The 17257-nt window shown below is 39.0% G+C and overlaps 1 protein-coding gene across 1 annotated transcript in view; it reads left to right on the top strand.

Moving 5' to 3' along the window:
- The window catches only part of LOC135472943 (glycine receptor subunit alphaZ1-like), a 36165-nt gene extending 19352 nt beyond the window's left edge, over positions 1-16813 (top strand). Inside the window, exons 2-9 of the mRNA XM_064752681.1 lie at positions 5818-5892; positions 7617-7681; positions 9066-9133; positions 10036-10265; positions 12394-12476; positions 12847-12981; positions 13365-13780; positions 14011-16813. Of these exons, the coding sequence (XP_064608751.1) occupies positions 5819-5892; positions 7617-7681; positions 9066-9133; positions 10036-10265; positions 12394-12476; positions 12847-12981; positions 13365-13780; positions 14011-14208 (1269 nt within the window). The 5' untranslated portion in view covers position 5818 and the 3' untranslated portion in view covers positions 14209-16813. The remainder of the gene's footprint in view (positions 1-5817; positions 5893-7616; positions 7682-9065; positions 9134-10035; positions 10266-12393; positions 12477-12846; positions 12982-13364; positions 13781-14010) is intronic.
- The last annotated feature ends 444 nt before the right edge of the window (positions 16814-17257 follow it).

Raw genomic sequence — 17257 nt, 5'->3', positions numbered from 1 at the left:
GTAGAATCGCGATGTGGCATTGATCACTTGTCTACATGACCGATATCTGGGTCAAAATAGAAACCCCATCATTCTTCACTTTTTTCTTAATGTATACGTTTCATGTAGTACAACTGTATGCACCACAGAAAATTTATTTGCGTTAACTCTTCCTCTTGGATGATTCGGAAAATGAAATATGTCATCTTGCCTTAACACTTATCATTTGATCAATCAGTAGCTTATGTCAGAAATATTGAAGCTGTTTAGGGCAAAAGGTTCAATAAAACCTCACCGAGAAGAGTGAAAGGAAATAGTTTGTGATAGCCCCGTTGTTGCAGACAATTGTTTGTGTCATATCACTGCGCTAATGTCACGGATGTTTTGAAGCCTTTTCTCGTACATATGTAGATGTACATGTGATGTAGCATTTGTTTTTAGGATCGAAGATTGAAGACTAAACTGCTTTTGGTGGATGACTGAACAAGAGATGCGGTTATTAATAATGAAGCCGAGGCATCTCCCTCGTTAATGTGAAAGGTTTCACAAGCTTTTGATCCACATGCCGAGATTATTATCAAGTGACTAACCACTTCATTTCTAAAAATATAAATGGTAGCGAGCGGAATGTTTAGATATTCAGGATTCACTTGATGATCCCTCCGCTTCATTTTCATTAGACCGGCCCGGATAGCACAGTTGGTAGAGCGTCCGCTTCGGGACCGGTAGATCCAGGATCAATCCTTGGTCGAGTCACACCTAAGACTTTAAAAGAGGAAGTTGTAACTTCCTCGCTTGGCGTTCAGCATGAAGGGGATAGTGCAACGACTGGTTGACCCGTATCAGTATAATGGCTCGGGCGGGGCGGCTTACTTGCCTTCGGTAAGTCGTCTCAGTGATGCAGCACTAAATAAAAGAGCGGTGGAAATCCGTCCTGCAACAAGGAGGCACATTACACGTACATGCACCCTAATGATTCCTTCGTCGTCATATGACTGACAAATTGTTGAGTACGACGTTAAACCCCAAGCACTCACTCACTCACTCATTTTCATTATTATTGAACCCACGTTCAGCTCTGAGTGTTAAGCTGCGAGAGTGTTAAGAGTTGCGGTTGTTTTGAGATTTTGACTTGAGACGTAGATTACAGGCCGTATTGGTCTAGCGGTTGTCTTGAGGTCTTGACTGTGAAAGAGAGAGCTTGAGTGCCTGATTGTACTGGTCTAGCGGTTCTTTTGGGCTGTGCTTTAATTTCATTTTTGTATGGCGTTCTACATCGGAAATTGACTAATGATATCGATGTGCGAATACTCAATACTCGTGCTATCTTAATAATAGGTTGCCGTAAGAAGGCTCTCAGAGGAGATAACAATAATACAGAAAGACACGAGGACACGGATTCACATATTTTAGAGGAATCCGAGCATACATACACTTCTTTCAGGCTGAGATCGATTTGGCAAAACAAAGCCACATGTTATCTGTGTAGTAAACTGTTAATTTTCAAAACAGTATAATGCGAGAGGGCTAAAGAAAGCAGTTGCGAAAAATACATGGCCATTCATGGCTTTAATTCTATTGAATTCTTTTTTCGTAACGTAATGGCGTGTGACGCGAAGCATCTATCGTCTCTGGGCTCCCATGAGTCCCATGTGACCAATAAATCACTGCACAGTCACAGTCAAATAATGCACAAGATGGATTTTATCCGGGAATTCCGGATCGGATAATTCTCTGCTAGATGCATACGAGAGCTTCTATACAACACCACCACACATCCTGAGCATAGCCGATTGTCCTTCAACTGGATTTATTGGCTAAAACAATTCGCTAAAAGCGAATCGAAAAAAATAAAAGATTTGGTCTCTTCATCATCCTGCTAATATTTCAAAGCAGTTTCCCATGGTGCACCTCGCTTTATTTGAAATCGGTCTTCCGAGAATTGTACTGGTAACTGTAAAAACTCTTCATTCCACTTGAGTCGGGTAAAATATAAGAAACTATCTTGATTAATGCATATCGTGAAATCTCAGATCACCAACTAATCGTCACAGAAATGACTTTTGAAGTTGGACAAACTTTGATGTAACATACAACACTGAAAGTAATAACACCGGGGAAGCAATACAATGCACGTCCATGTAGATGCACAGTCGGACTTCCTTGGTCAAGTATGATGATTGCAAAACCCGAAGTTGGTTCTTTGATAAAAACAGGTAATTTTGGGGAAAAGACATCTGTGTACTTGTGCCCCTACACTGCCCACGATGTTCGTGATTCTTTAACCACAAGCCAAGGACACATAAAGGTCTGTTTTTATAGTCCAAATGATATAGCAGGCAACTAATGGTGCTTGCACAGATTAATTGAGGCTTCATGTTACTGTGCTATCTGCAGTTCAACAGGTGGTATGGCAGATGTTTCGAAAGAGACGGTCTTCCGGAAATTGGCCACAAATAAAACTTTTGCTTATTCCATGTTTGAAGCTCTAATAACGGTCAAAATTCGAAATGTTCTCTCGCATTAATGCCCTCGCCAATATGGCTGAAATATTTTCGATGTGCTTAACATTAACCCATAATCATTCATTCGTTCATTGAAAATGCCCCGAAGGCTGTGCTGATGGAAAGTTTAACCTTTTGTTGAAGTTATGTTAAACTGTCAGGATATTCTTTTCCCGAACGGATTCTAATCTATAAAGAGTAACTCTATTGATGTACATGTATGTTGTTTATGTCATCGGAATAAGGATAAAATATGAAAAACTAAGCCATTAAATATGTTTTTTTTGTAAAGCAACAAGCAAACGGATCCAACAGTCCCATTTAATTACAAGGACTAATGTACATTATGTAAAGAATTTCTTCGCTAGTAGTAATACTGGAAGAATGGTTTATTTTTATCAGCAGCTTCGAATAGATCCATCTGAAGAAGGCGTTGTTTTCTTTGTTGCATGGGGTGTTTTTGTTTATTTTTTTATTGCGGGGTGCGTGTATGAAGTGTGCATGCGTCGCAGGATTTGATTGATGCGGGAGTCAAGTCAAAAGGTCAAAGAGGTTATTATGTAACGACTCAGGCATGTAATAACTGTTGTATGCTCGGTAGTGCGTGAACCAATGGCCATGACCCCGTCGACATGCTGATAATGAAACGTACGCTTCAGTAACGGTCTACCAACATCTATAATATAGCAACTGTCAAGATAGGCTTTACAAACTTTTTAAGTAGGGTTTCAAATCCACGATGTTCTATTAGTTGGACATCATGAGAACTGAAACTAAGGCAGTTTCATTAGCGAACTATACTGTACATGCCGAAACATATGATGTACTCCTGCTTAGATGAATTGAATCGATTGAAAATATCGCATATGTAACTTGGTTAATTAGTGTTAATTGTTAATTCACCAGTAATTTGTTAATTTAGTGTAACTAAACATGTGTTTATCTTGTAAATCGAGACGTGTGGCCTTTTGGTATATCTAGTGACCAATGCGCGAGAGAGTGGAAAGGGTAATGAATCAGTCTGATATTTAGTTTCCCATAAAACTTCGGGGCAATTTCCAGGCGTTAATAACATACCTCAAATTGGCAACAATGTCAGCGGGTAAAATCAGCTGTTAGTGCGGTTTTGAAACATCCCGTTTCCAAAATTGACAGACTGTAGAGATTTCCCTAAGGTACACAGTTCTATTAATCATGCCAAACTTGATTAATCCGATGATCAAACCATGTACAACAAATCCCAGCATGCAATCTGCAGGCAAAATCAACCTCATTTTGTTACGTAATGTTCCGGGCTACGTTCAACCCGCGGAAAGGCGCAATCTGGTTAGGGCAGTTCTAGTGTGCAGAACGTATATGAGGGTCTTCGAGTGAAGCTTTCTTTCTGAGCCAACAGTAGCTCCCGCCATCAATCAAGCCTTAGGTGATTGTGGAGCAGATTGCATGCTTGAGCCAAATTGGACAACTCTTTGGCAGAGAAGCCAAAACAGAAGTTGAGATGGAAATCTCTATGTAAGCCCCCGTTTTGTCCGGATGACTTAGTAATGCGATATGCCAAGGTCAGATATGTCCTATGTGGACGTTGTACAGAATGATCAGACTTGCCGGTCGTTTTGTGCAAAATCCAGGAAGGGCAGCTGGGGTCATTGGCCCCACTCCATAGTTTTGGTGATTACACGAGTTGTCGGAAGTGTGCTTCATTCTTCATAACATCGCGCTGCTTCCAGATTCGATGGTTACTCCTCGGAATACGTGGGGACATTGGTATGTTTATTGTTTTGGTAGGGTAGTTATCGCCTATTGGTTCGAGAGTGTTAGACTTTATTTTGCCCATTGCATAACTGATCCTTCACTGGACAACTTTCTGGAAGCAAATTTGTTCGTGCAAGATCTATACTGACACTTTATAAACACAATAAGCAATGTTGTTATTGCTTGGGGGAATTATACTTTATGGGTCCTTTGCAGTAAAAGAGAATAAAATCTGATGTATTTTAACTGAATTTGTTATGCAGCTGTCTGGAAATTCTTTAATAAGCCATTCAACACTTTCGTAACATACGGTAACTGTTTATAAACGTGTGAATCTTTGCGAATTAAACACTGAAACACAACCAACTACACTTATGAAGATAAACGACAACTTTCTTTGACATATACTCATACATTTCTGTAATAAATAAGTAATCTTATGCCTGAATTCATCTTTTTGTTTAGGGCATGTTTCATGTGCAGATTCATTTCTGGTAACCAGTACTGCTGATATCTATTACAGTCAACAGACAACAGCTGAAAGAAAATCTTAGACAAACCAAACGTATACCTTATACCACTCTTAATAGTTGAATGGTGATGCAGCAGTTAATAATGGCTTTTAAGGATGTACATTGCTATGTTGATTTAGTGGGCATTTATGACGGATTCAGTGGCCCGCTGATCTTTGAGGTACCCCTTTATGATGTGTGACTGGGAGTTCCCAACCAGCCACAATCCTCGGTGGAATTTGAGGGAGATGCCTCGATTTGTTTCACAATATTTTAATGTTTGTCCCGAATTTGTCACCAACTGAATGGAAAAGTGCAATTAGGGAGGACTAGTAAATGAATAAAAATTTTCAACTTTGCGTATCGTTTGTTCCGTATAGCTGATACATTGTTTACAAGGATCTATCGATCTCGTCTTCGGAGGGTTCTGTGGCACATATCATGCTTGTCACTTAATGTATAGAATTGTTCATGAAATTAAGGTCATATGTTAACCGTCTAACATATAACTCTAACAAATGGCTTACGCTAGTATTCCCACTGCTCTTAGTTTTCCCGCTGAAACACAAAGCAGTACGCAGGCCTGTTTGACACGTTCCCTCCAGAGATCAGTATATTGCTTTTCCAATTAATTCATCTAATGGAAAATGGAAAAAGCGTGGAGATTGTACAAGGTGTATTTCGACTATATGCATGGCACCAGAATGGAAGTGTATTGTGTTTAGAAATATTCTAAACGGGTATTGTTTTCAATAGTTTCGTTGTTAATATTGAAACAAGATTAATATTTATTTATTTATTTATTTGAATGGTGTTTAACGCCATGCTGAAGAATATTTCACTTATTCGACGGCGGAAATATTCTTGAGTACGGCGTAAAACACCAATCAAATAAATAAATAAATAAATAAATAAATATTCGACGGCGGTCAGAATTATAGTGGGAGCATAACGGGCAGAGCCATATACGGGTTGAAACAAGATCAATACAACTGTAGATTAACTAAAATACCATTTTGTCTAGCTTTTGTCTGACATAATTTTCTTCTTTTTCTCCATCTCTCTTACAGAATGAACTACCTCATAGGATATTTCTTGTCCCTCTTCTGGTTGTTTTTGGACCTAGTTTCAGGAGAATCAACCAGGTAATGTGTCGAGTTGTAGGGTAAATGCACGCATAGTTGTTCGCTGAACTGTGCCCAAATGTAGGGGTAAATTCACATATAGTTGTTCGCTGAACTCTGCCGAAGTGTAGGGGTAAATTCACATATAGTTGTTCGCTGAATTCTGCCGAAATGTAGATAATTTGAAGATAGGCTCGAGCTCGTTCGATGGGCAACTTTGTCGTTTGCATCATTTATTTGTTGAAAATTGTCAAGAATATCACGGTCAGGCAGTTTCAAACATACATGGGATACATTCGAACTATTTAGTTTTCAAAAATCAACATAACCAACTTTATGTAAACAATTGCAATTAACTGATTTTTAACACAATAAAAATTTCAAGTCCAAAGCCGGATAATATATCCTGGATTCTCGCGCCAGCACTCTTTGAACATTCATGTAAACTTCGGTTGGGGTCTGTCTTCTTGTTGAGAATTTCAGTATCAAACTTCGACTTTACATCATATTATCACTATGGGCAAGTTAATGTATAATGTGTCCGAACGCATGTTTCCCGACTTCACCTAGTTGCTGAGGTAAAACTAAATTGAAGTCTTTGTAAAAAAAAGCATCAACATTAACGTTGGGGATACTTGCTGAGACGAATACCTGATCCTGCATTATCACTTTTAGTCGAAACAGTCGTTGTCTGTTGATTTATACGTTTTGCTAAAGTTTAATATGAGATGGTTATAACAGAAACGGGTTTCAATTAGCCGTTTATCGTTGTATAACATGCATCGGAACGAATCTTTCACTTTTAACATAACATTTTACACTGGAAAACATGTATCAGAAATTCATAAATTAATGATAATGGCTTTCCGCCAGTATTTAAGCAATATTGTGACAAGAATATGTTTCACATTTGTCTGGCAGTAACCAATTACGAAAATGAGACACAATTGTGAAAAATACTTTGAGTCTTATTTATTATTACGGTGTTGTTTCTGATTCATAACCCTGATTCATGTTTTCATGCGCGGGATGGTTTTAAAAAATCCATGCATGAGCAATGCTATAGCATGGATCTGCTAACTGTTATGCCTAACAAACGCTGTGTCTTGAGATCGTCCTATGGTCGATGAGATATTTACTCCAACTTTTTTGTTGTTTTGCTCACAAACATTACGATGCTGCCGTATATTGTACATGGTCTGTCAACAGTTCATCCATAAAACCCTGCTAACTTTTAAGGATTATTCAAAAACTGTGACGTATCCCACAAGAGAATAGAATTACTCAGAAACTGTGACGTACCCGACAAGAGGACAGGGAGTACTCAGAAAATGTGACGTATCCAGCAAGAGAACAGAGGGCACTCAGAAGCTGTGACATATCCAACAAGAGAACAGAGGGCACTCAGAAGCTGTGACATATCCAACAAGAGAACAGGGGGCACTCAGAAGCTGTGACATATCCGAGAAGAGGGCAGGAATACTCCGAAACAGTGACGTATCCCACAAGAAAAGACTTGTACTCAACAACTGTGAATTTCCTAAGAAGAGATCAGGGAGTACTCAAAAATTGCGACATACCAGACAAGAGAGCAAATAGTACTCAGAAACCGTTAATCATACGAGAAGGATAAGAGAGTGCATACATGTACATGTAGGAACGGTGTGACACACTATACAAGAAAAACAGGGAATACATAGGAATGAGGTATATCAGCTGTTTAATCTGGCTTTTTATCTTCACAGAGCCGATATTCTCGCCGACTTGTTGACAAATTACAGCAGCAAAATTGCTCCGAATTTCAATCAAGGTACGTTGTCTTACATACATATGTTTTAGTGCTTTCCGAATTCACTTTGTGAGTACTGCTGCTAGGTAAAAAACGATACCTCAGTGAGCTCTATAATTACTTATTCAAAATCACCGCATCACTGCATATTTTTGTTTACATAATACTACTTGTGGTTGTGTGTAAGTTGCTACTATTTAAATATGCACATGAATAGTTAAAATATAACCCTGAGATAAACTGAGACGAGGCCGTATTTCACCAGTTACGGGTGACTGTTTGCCAGCTATCACACTGTCGTCACTGCTCTGGTTTTACTCTCTATCCTGTAAGTATTAAACGAGGCCTGGCCCCTGGACAGTATTTTAAATGTGGTGAAAACACAGCATTTTGAGTAATAGGAGATTGGTGACGTCCCCTGCCACAAAAAGACACAATATTTGCACACACACTTAATGACCCCTAGTCGTCATATCACTGAAAAATTGTTTGTTTGTTTGTTTGATTGGTGTTTTACGCCGTACTCAAGAATATTTCACTTATACGACGGCGGCCAGCATTATGGTGGGTGGAAACCGGGCAGAGCCTGGGGGAAACCCACGACCATCTGCAGGTTGCTGACAAACCTTCCCACTTACGGCCCTGAAAAATTGTTAAGTAGGACGTTAAACCTCAAGCATACATACATATTATGAACGTTCAATATATAACAATTAACATCACTGCATGTTTTGTTTAATTCTGCTGTAGCCGTTGTGCTAGGGGGCGCATAATTTCCTGCCATTTAAACATTAACATGAACAGTTGGAATAAACAATACCTAAGGTGAAGTGACAAGGGGTCGTATTTCACCGGTTACGTTTGACCCTTTGACAGTTATCACATGGCGTCGCTGCTCTGGTTTTGCTGTCTGTTTATTTATTTGATTGGTATTTACGCCGTAGTCAAGAAGAGGTCTTATTCCTTATGCTGTAGGTCTTTTACTATATTGTAAAAGTGAATCGGAGGTTTTAGGATTCTCTTGATTACAATGTGACAAATGAGAATAAAATGACAGAATTTCTATTGAATCTTGAGTGCTTCATTTTGATTTTTTCAAGTATGAAGACACCTAAGACGGACTGTTTATTTCGAATATAGCTGGCAAATGTTCAAACTTAACTGGTGAAATACGGTCTCTTGTCAACTTAGCTTAGTTAAGGTTTTATTCTAACCGTTAATGTAAATTTATAAAGGCAGCAAATTACACGCCCCGTAGCTCCATGGCTTCAGTGGATTTAGGTAAAAAATGCAGTTATGTTAATTGCAATTACTAAAAACATGACTGTTCTAGAATTACTCTGTTCTAGTGTCATCACATTCAATATACAATTAGTCATGCATGGTGGGCATGTTCTATTTTCAGATAACCCAACAAATGTAACCGTTGAACTTCACATTAATAGCTTTGACTCCGTCAGCGAAATGGATATGGTAAGTTTGTCTTGATGAGCATACAGAATATGTTTTTCTGATAAATAGTATTCCCCATCCGGCATTATGAACGTCAACATAAATAGGCCAACACAAATATAATAGATTTTTTCTTCTTTACTTTAGTAATGGCATCTTGTGTGACTTTAAAAACGAGGCATGTACATGGAAGCACTGAAAGGCTTGCTTGTGCAAATTTAGGAAGAAAGCTGGCAGATTAACAAATTGATCGTCATATTAAATTATTCAGGTGTGTTTGCTTGACAGAATGTACAATTTCTGAGGACAAGGGGTGGTAACTATATACAGCCACATTTCTGTACCCTGTAACAATTATACTTGCTACACGCAATCCATCAGTGTAACATAAATAACATGGCGTCTTAAGCTCACTGAATGGCCGGTTACATACCTGTACATGCGAGTTTTTTTTGTTTTTGTTTTGTTTATTTGTTTGTTTTTTTTTTATTTTCCTTTCACAAAATTACAAAAACGGTTTAAGATAGCTTCTCTGGGAGAAAAATCAAATGGCAATATCACGTTATGGAGTCAAAAATCAGTAATTATTTCAGGACTATGATTCATACAACGAAAACCCTCTGGGGCTTTTTGCAGCACATAGACCCAGGGGCCGACCACCAATGCGGTGGCTGTGAGTTCAAGTGCAACTCATGCTGGCATCCTCTCCAGTCGTTCATGGAAAGGTCTGTCAGCATGTCAGAGGGTTTCCTCATGGATCTGCACGGTTTCCTCCCACCATACTGCTGACCATCGTCGTATAAGTGAAATATTCTTGAGTTCGGCGCAAGACTTTAATAAATAAATGAATAAATCGATAACTCCTGGTCCTTTGTGCCTACATGAACACACAAAGTAAACATTGAATATCACGTTCTCTTCAGGACTTCTCACTGAATATGCTGATTACTCAAAATTGGAGGGACGATAGACTCACTTTCAAGGATCCTTTGCATAAAATCCCCTTCCTTGAGCTCGATCCTAAAAACATGGGAGCGGTCTGGGTCCCTGATTTGTACTTTGTCAACGAGAAAAGTGCCGCATTCCATGAAGTTACCGTTCCCAATAAACTCATGCATATTTATGAGAACGGCACCATTATCTACAGCGCCAGGTAAGTCAGAGCTAAAGCAGCGTAAGGCTTCGTTGTGTACAGTTTGATGTGGTATCCATTGATTTGATTTTTTGGGGAGTGGTAACGCGGTATCCAAGGCTTTTTCACCTGTATGAAAGCGGTCAGATATATGGCTGTAAGAAACGGAAGTGCCCAAAGTAAACCTCGGCCCCTCGCCAGGTACTTCACAAACCTTCTGACTTAAAGTCGCAGCCGAACAGGCAAGCACTGGAGTCGAACGCACGAGCTCCATTGAATCCACTGAAGCAAATCTTCAATTATCTTCAGGCCACAATAAGACAGTCTACATGCACACACCCAATGATTCCTAGTCGTCATATTACTGAAAAACTGTTAGGTACGGCGTAACATCCCAAGTATTATTACAGATTTGTCCTTATCTTGAGCAGCACGTTATCAAACGAAAAAAGAAAAAAAAACAAAACACCGTGTTTAAGTGTGCTCAGAGACCGGTTCCACATAGCCGTTTCTGACTTAAGCCAAAATTTAAATTCTCTTTTCGATGTTTAGTATTTGGTAGTGAAAGTTGAAATTTGGACACGTTTGTCGAAAGATAGCATTGAGTGTGTGAGTGAGTGCGTGCCTGGGGTTTAACGTCGTTTTAACGTCATATGACAATTTTATCAGTCATATGCAGGATGGATTTCCACTGCTCTTTTATCTGGTGCTGCTTCACTGAGACGCCTTACCGAAGGCAAATAAGCCGCCCCGCCCGAACCATTATACTGATAGGGGTCAACCAGTAGTGACACTATCCCCTTCATGCTGAACCCCAAGAGAGGAAGCTACAACTTCCTTTTTTAAAGTCTTAGGTGTGACTCGACCCAAGATTGACCCTGGATCTACCGCTCCCGAAGCGGACGATCTACCAACTGTGCTAGCGGGGCCGGTTAAGTTAGCATTAATGAGGTGGACAAAATTTTAATTGCTAAAACCCAAAAATATGATTTAAAATTGTATTTCAAATTTTGACTTAATTCAGAATTGGCTTCGTTGAATCGGTCCCAGAACTTTGTTGTGCTTCATTTTACATTTGTGTTTAATACCAATTTGTCTCCCAGCAACCTGCCGATGGTCGTGGGTTTCCCCCGGGCTCTGCTCCCACCATAATGCTGGCCGCCGTCGTATAAGTGAAATATTCTTGACCACGGCGTAAAACACCAATAAAATATTACGATTAAATTAAAGTTATGAAAATAATCTCTGGTACTCTCAGTCACATCAACAGAAATTCTTATAGAAAACACCGCGGTTAAAAACCAAATGAAGATTACATCTGTTCCTAATATGACTTTGAAAACGCGCAGATCATCAGTTTTGCGTTTGTGTCTCTCTCTATCAACTTTTCCACTGATTGCTATATTTTCGTTGATGTCGAGTATTTCAGTTGAAAAGTCAGTCTCAGTTTAGCGAACCGCAAAAAGTCTCACATGCACGAAACTACCAGTGCCACATATTGTGGCATATTACTCTTATGCACAGTAGTACCCGTAAGGCTAAGAGTTATGGCAGTTAAATGCACGTGACATGGAGTACGATTTGTCAAAAGATCTCAAGGTCTCTCAGTAGCCTTGAATAATCCACAAACTAACGACTCTCGAGTGGAAAACATATGAGTGAATATATGTATGCTACTCTTGTAAATGGCTAATAACTCACTGTCATATAAGAATATGACAGTTTACACAGTGGATAACACACTCTCTTACATACCCAATAATGCTACTTTGTCGCCCTGAAGTCCACTCTTAGAATGCAGACGATGTTGTGTCCTGCCCTCTTTGCACATATAAGGAAAGAGGAAAAAACATAAATAGGCATATTTTACTTTTTAGTGTTATCTCAAACAGAATATTTGGAATTTCGTTGTGTGCATGTTAAATCATAATTTATTCAATGATTGGTGTTGGCGACATTCTCAAGAATATTTCTCTCGAAATTTGACCGTCTGTTTCATGAATGGAGGGAATCGGGCTGAGTGGGGCAAGCCTGCAGAATTTGGCAGGTAACTAACGAACTACCCACATCTAGTGCAGAGTATAATGCGCATGCCGAATTGGTCAAAAGGAAGAGATCTCCAGTGAACTTCTTGTTGTTGCACTTTAAGGGTTACCATGACAGCCACCTGTTCCATGCAGTTGCAGAAGTTCCCAATGGATACCCAGATTTGCTCGCTTTACATAAAGAGTTGTAAGTATCCATACGCCGCTTAGCAAAATTGTACCAAATAAATGAAAGTAAAATACCCAACATTGGTGAAACCTAAGGGAAAGTATAACAAACTGTATTCGAAAGAAATTGGTGATTATATTAAGCAGTTAGTAGCAATTGTTTGATTATTCATTTTCTCGGAACGCATTCGTTGTCCATATATATCGAAGGTTTTTTTTATAAAGCTTTCACACAAAATGTCTAAATAAAATGAGCTTATTTGGGGTAACCGGTAGTATAATATTTCCGCCTAACTATCGCGTAAAAATGGTTTTCAAAAAACGACATGATGTTTACTTTGAGAACGTACAACGTACAGTATGAGAAGATCTACTGATTTTTGTTCCAGTTACTTACACCACGGAGAACGTTCTACTGGACTGGAAAGGCAAAAATGCTGTTACCCTTGACCCAGACTTTGAACTTCCTCAATTTGAACTAGAAAAAGACGTCAGACTTTTCGATTGCACTAACAGAACGCCGGGTAATATCCACTGCACTCCGGTCATCACTGATTTGTAATTAGATTTCTTGCCCTGTTAACATGCTTCAATAGCCTTCGCTTACAATACATCGGGCAGGAGTTGTATCAGTCCGAATATTCATCTAAACGCAGAAATATCCACTTGAGTTGTCGAATTATTGTATTTTTTAAACCTGCCATCTGAGCCCACTTTTACAAGTTTTTTTCGTAATTCACCTTAAACCAGATTGCCTTATGACAAGAAATCCGCTTTACGAAACCTTGTGAGATTGGTCCCACTTTTGTATGTCTTGCTCGATAAATTTTTATGTCAAGTTTTATGACCCATCCTACTTCGTCTATTCTTATTATTTTCACAGTTTCTTTTTTATTTAATTTTTCAGATGACTACACTTGTTTAGAGGCGAAATTCGTTCTGAAGCGCCACCTAGGATATTACGTTATACAGATTTACGTCCCTTGTGTGATGATTGTCATGTTGTCATGGGTGTCATTCTGGCTCTACGTGGATTCAGTACCGGCGAGGATTTCATTGGGTATTCTGACTGTCCTCACCATGACAACGCAGAATGACTCCGCCCAAGGAAATTTACCAAAGGTCTCTTACATCAAGGCAATAGATGTATGGAACTTTTTGTGCCTTGTTTTTGTGTTCTCAGCTTTACTGGAGTATTCAATAGTGAACTATTTATCGAGAAAAAGATTAAAATTAGCTCAACGCAGTGCAAACCCGAGACAGACAGCCGAAGACGATGACGATGACTATGGTCTGTCGACATGTGGGTGCAATTTCACCAAGGTAAAACTTTTTTCAAATAAAGAAAATTTAAATTTAATATTTTACTGCAAGTCTTTTGTTAACTGTTATGTTATGAAAGTGACCCTGTCGATATTTTTTATATATTTTCTTACGTTTACGTAACTTTTCTTATTTTCTTAAATGTAAAGAACGATGCACAGTTTTGGGTTTTCATGTTGAAAGTTAACTGATGATTGATTGTTAGCTTTTTATTTATTTTTTTTTTGTAGAAGTACGTTTGTGGATCTTCTCGGACGAAACCAATCACCTATGTCTATGTCCCGGATGAGGAGGCTCGTAAAAGAGCTGTCTCCATTGACAAGATTTGCCGATGGGTCTTTCCAACCGTGTTTTTTGTCTTGTTTTCCGTATACTGGCTGTTTTATTTGCTCTGGGCAGGGCCTGAGAGCCGGGCTCCGCCATACTGAATTACTAAAACCCGAAGAAAACTCAAGCCAAATCTCTTCTGTGTGTAAAAGGGTGACGTCTAAGGTGACTGTGGACGTGTTGTGCGTGGTGGTATCGTGACGGTCGATTTGAATGGAAAACTTTTGTGTATGGTGGTAACACGACTGTCGACTAGGAACCTTTTGTATATGGTGGTTACGCGACGATCGATTTGAAACCTTTTGTGTGTGTGGTAACACCACAGTCGATTTGGAATCTTTGGTGTGTGATGGTAACGCGGCTGTCGTCTTTATTAGGAACCGTTTTTATGTGGGGTGACGTTAGACCTAAGGTGAATGTCTGCCAGATAAGCAAGCGATTGCACTTTACAGTATTTGACAGCCTTGTTCAACACGTGTGTGCGTCTGTGGGAAGTGATGCATACAGGAGTTTAGTACCTTGTTGTTCGACTTGAAATTGATGAAAAAGCATTCGTCCGGTGACAAAAACATTAAATTTTAGATACCGAAGGTTTAATATTTGCAATAATATCCGGATATTTGTGTTTTTGAATATGGGTGTTTCCAAGGAATGCACGTAATGACACGTCACAGTTTCCAAGGAATGCACGTAATGACACGTCACAGTGCTACGTGGTGTAAATAAAAAGCGCGTGTTCTGTGGAAGCGCGCTTCTCCGTTCGGCGAAGTTTACACCTGTGTTGAAGAGGAACACTGTTTGTGAGGGTACGTCTGCATATGCGTTGAACTAGTGGGTAGAGGTGGACAATTACAAATTGTGACACATTAAACTCGGTCTTTTCCTGGTGAATGTTCATCTTGTCTTTCACGGAAATATTTAATTTTCATGAATTTTCAAGACTACATAGTGTTTGTAGTCTGCAGGGCGTGTTTGATTCCTGTATGGAGGTGACATTATATATCTACACGTACCATGACGTCGGTTCGTAACGCGGTGTCGCTTCCCATTATGGAGTCTGGTTTCTACAGGGAATACATTTATGCACATAAACATTCTTTTATTTAGTGAAACATTTCTTAAAAATTATAAAAAAAGAATGGTGTTGAAATACTTTACCTAAATTTACATATACATGTATGTATGCAAAATTTCCACATGATATGAGAATTTTACACGGTATTAGTACGTGAAATTTGGTTTATGTCAGTTTGAAGAATGCAAGCAATTTTCACATCAAATTTTTCATTCTTTAGCCTACTGTTTAAATCCAAATCCAAATTATCGTACTTTCACCGATTCATGAAAAATTCATGAATCCAGAGTAAAGGGAGACAACTTTCATCATTTGACTTTTCCGCGGAGGGTATTGCTAATACCGTTTGTCTTACAACTGCAATCTGTTCTGTGATATTTTCAAAAGTCGAATTATTATATACATTATGCTAATGCTTTTTGCACTTTTCCCAGTGTATGTAAATCGTTCTTTCATATACAGGTATTGCACATTTCTACTTTGGAAGGCTTTGTTATCTGCGGAAAGCTTACTATTAGTGAAGAAATCCGCTTGTCTTTGACCACAGTTTTGAAGAGCATCTTGCAAGTGGATATAGAAATGGAATGCGAAACGTGCCGTGAAATCAAAGTAATAAAATCATACTGGTCAAAACAGCGTATTTTTTCCTTTAGTATGAAACCGTGTTCGTTATGTATATTTTTGTGAGATGTTATTTGTAAGAAACTCTGTTAGATGAGAACTTGGGGATTTCAACTTAACTTGCGTTCTCTGTTAAGCTGCAGCAGATGTAAAGTCAATAGAGTATTACATCACTCATTTTGCACAGCACAAGGTCGATGGTAGCGAAATTTATTATACACCTAAGTGTCCAGCGCCTACTATATTATGTAGTAAACACAACTGTCCAATATTTTTTAATATATTGGACAAATGTAACTGTGACGTCACACGTACGGACTACCTTTAGTTGTCAACAAGCAGGACACAACAAGCATGGCTGCCGATCAGTCAGATTCTGACCCTTTTGATCTCACCGACGCTGGAATTTGCTTGCTACTTGATGACCCAGAACTGGACAACATTTTAGAAGCAACATCAAGTACCAGTTAAGATGAAGTAGTAAATGATGTGAGTGCCTTTATTGATTCGCAAAAAAAGAAAAACTCAGTCGTGAACACAAATCGCGATGTTAAAAATGCGCAGAGATGGTTGTGGCAAAACAAGCACGAGCAGAGACTGATGGTTTATTCCTCCAAATCATTTGAACGAATATCTGGCCCTTTCCTGGGCGCCCAGAACTCGTCCATACTGGACCATACAATCCAATAACCTATAAGTATTGTGTGACAGTCTGGCGGAATACCTGGTAGTTTCTATTAAGACTTGTGGCGATCTGATATCCCATCCGATTTGCTGTGACATCCGAAATTCGGGTGCCATACCTGCTATTAATTTATGATATGTGCCATTCTCATGACACCTCTGAAAATTTATTAAGGCACTTGGCATCCCGATACCACACCTCATACTCTGTCACATGGTAATATACAGGGTGTTCCAGAGGTCGTGCGCCATGCTAATTTTCTTTTTTTTTTTGTGTTTCAGATTTAATACTGATTTGAACTTTTTTTCTCTCTTTCAGAGTTAATTATGGCTAATAAACTAACAGTACAAGAAAGAGATGAATTGGTTTTTATTGACACCATACCTGATACTCTGTGACATAGAGGTGCAGGCAACACAACCTCTGTAGCTCAAGCATTCAACCTCAACCTGGAAAACTAGAGCAGCCACGACGGTGTGATAGTTGACAAATGGTCACACATAAACGGTGAAAGACGGCCTCTTGTCAGTTTACTTCAGTCTAGGTTTTATTCTAACTGTTCATGTAAATGCATAAATAGTAGCAATTTACACGCTACCTGGTACAATGGCTTAAGCAGAACTAAGTGAAAAAACATGACTGTGATGTTAATTGCAATTTATTAGATGTCTCTGGTCCAGAATTACTCTGATACCATTTCTGGCACGTTGCGATATGTGGCATTCTGATATCACATTCTGTTACGGTAAGGGGCAATCTGACATCATAT

The sequence above is a fragment of the Liolophura sinensis genome, chromosome 8 (assembly GCF_032854445.1).
Source record: "Liolophura sinensis isolate JHLJ2023 chromosome 8, CUHK_Ljap_v2, whole genome shotgun sequence".
NCBI classification, from domain to species: domain Eukaryota; kingdom Metazoa; phylum Mollusca; class Polyplacophora; order Chitonida; family Chitonidae; genus Liolophura; species Liolophura sinensis.
This window is presented reverse-complemented; position numbering and strand designations above follow the sequence as displayed.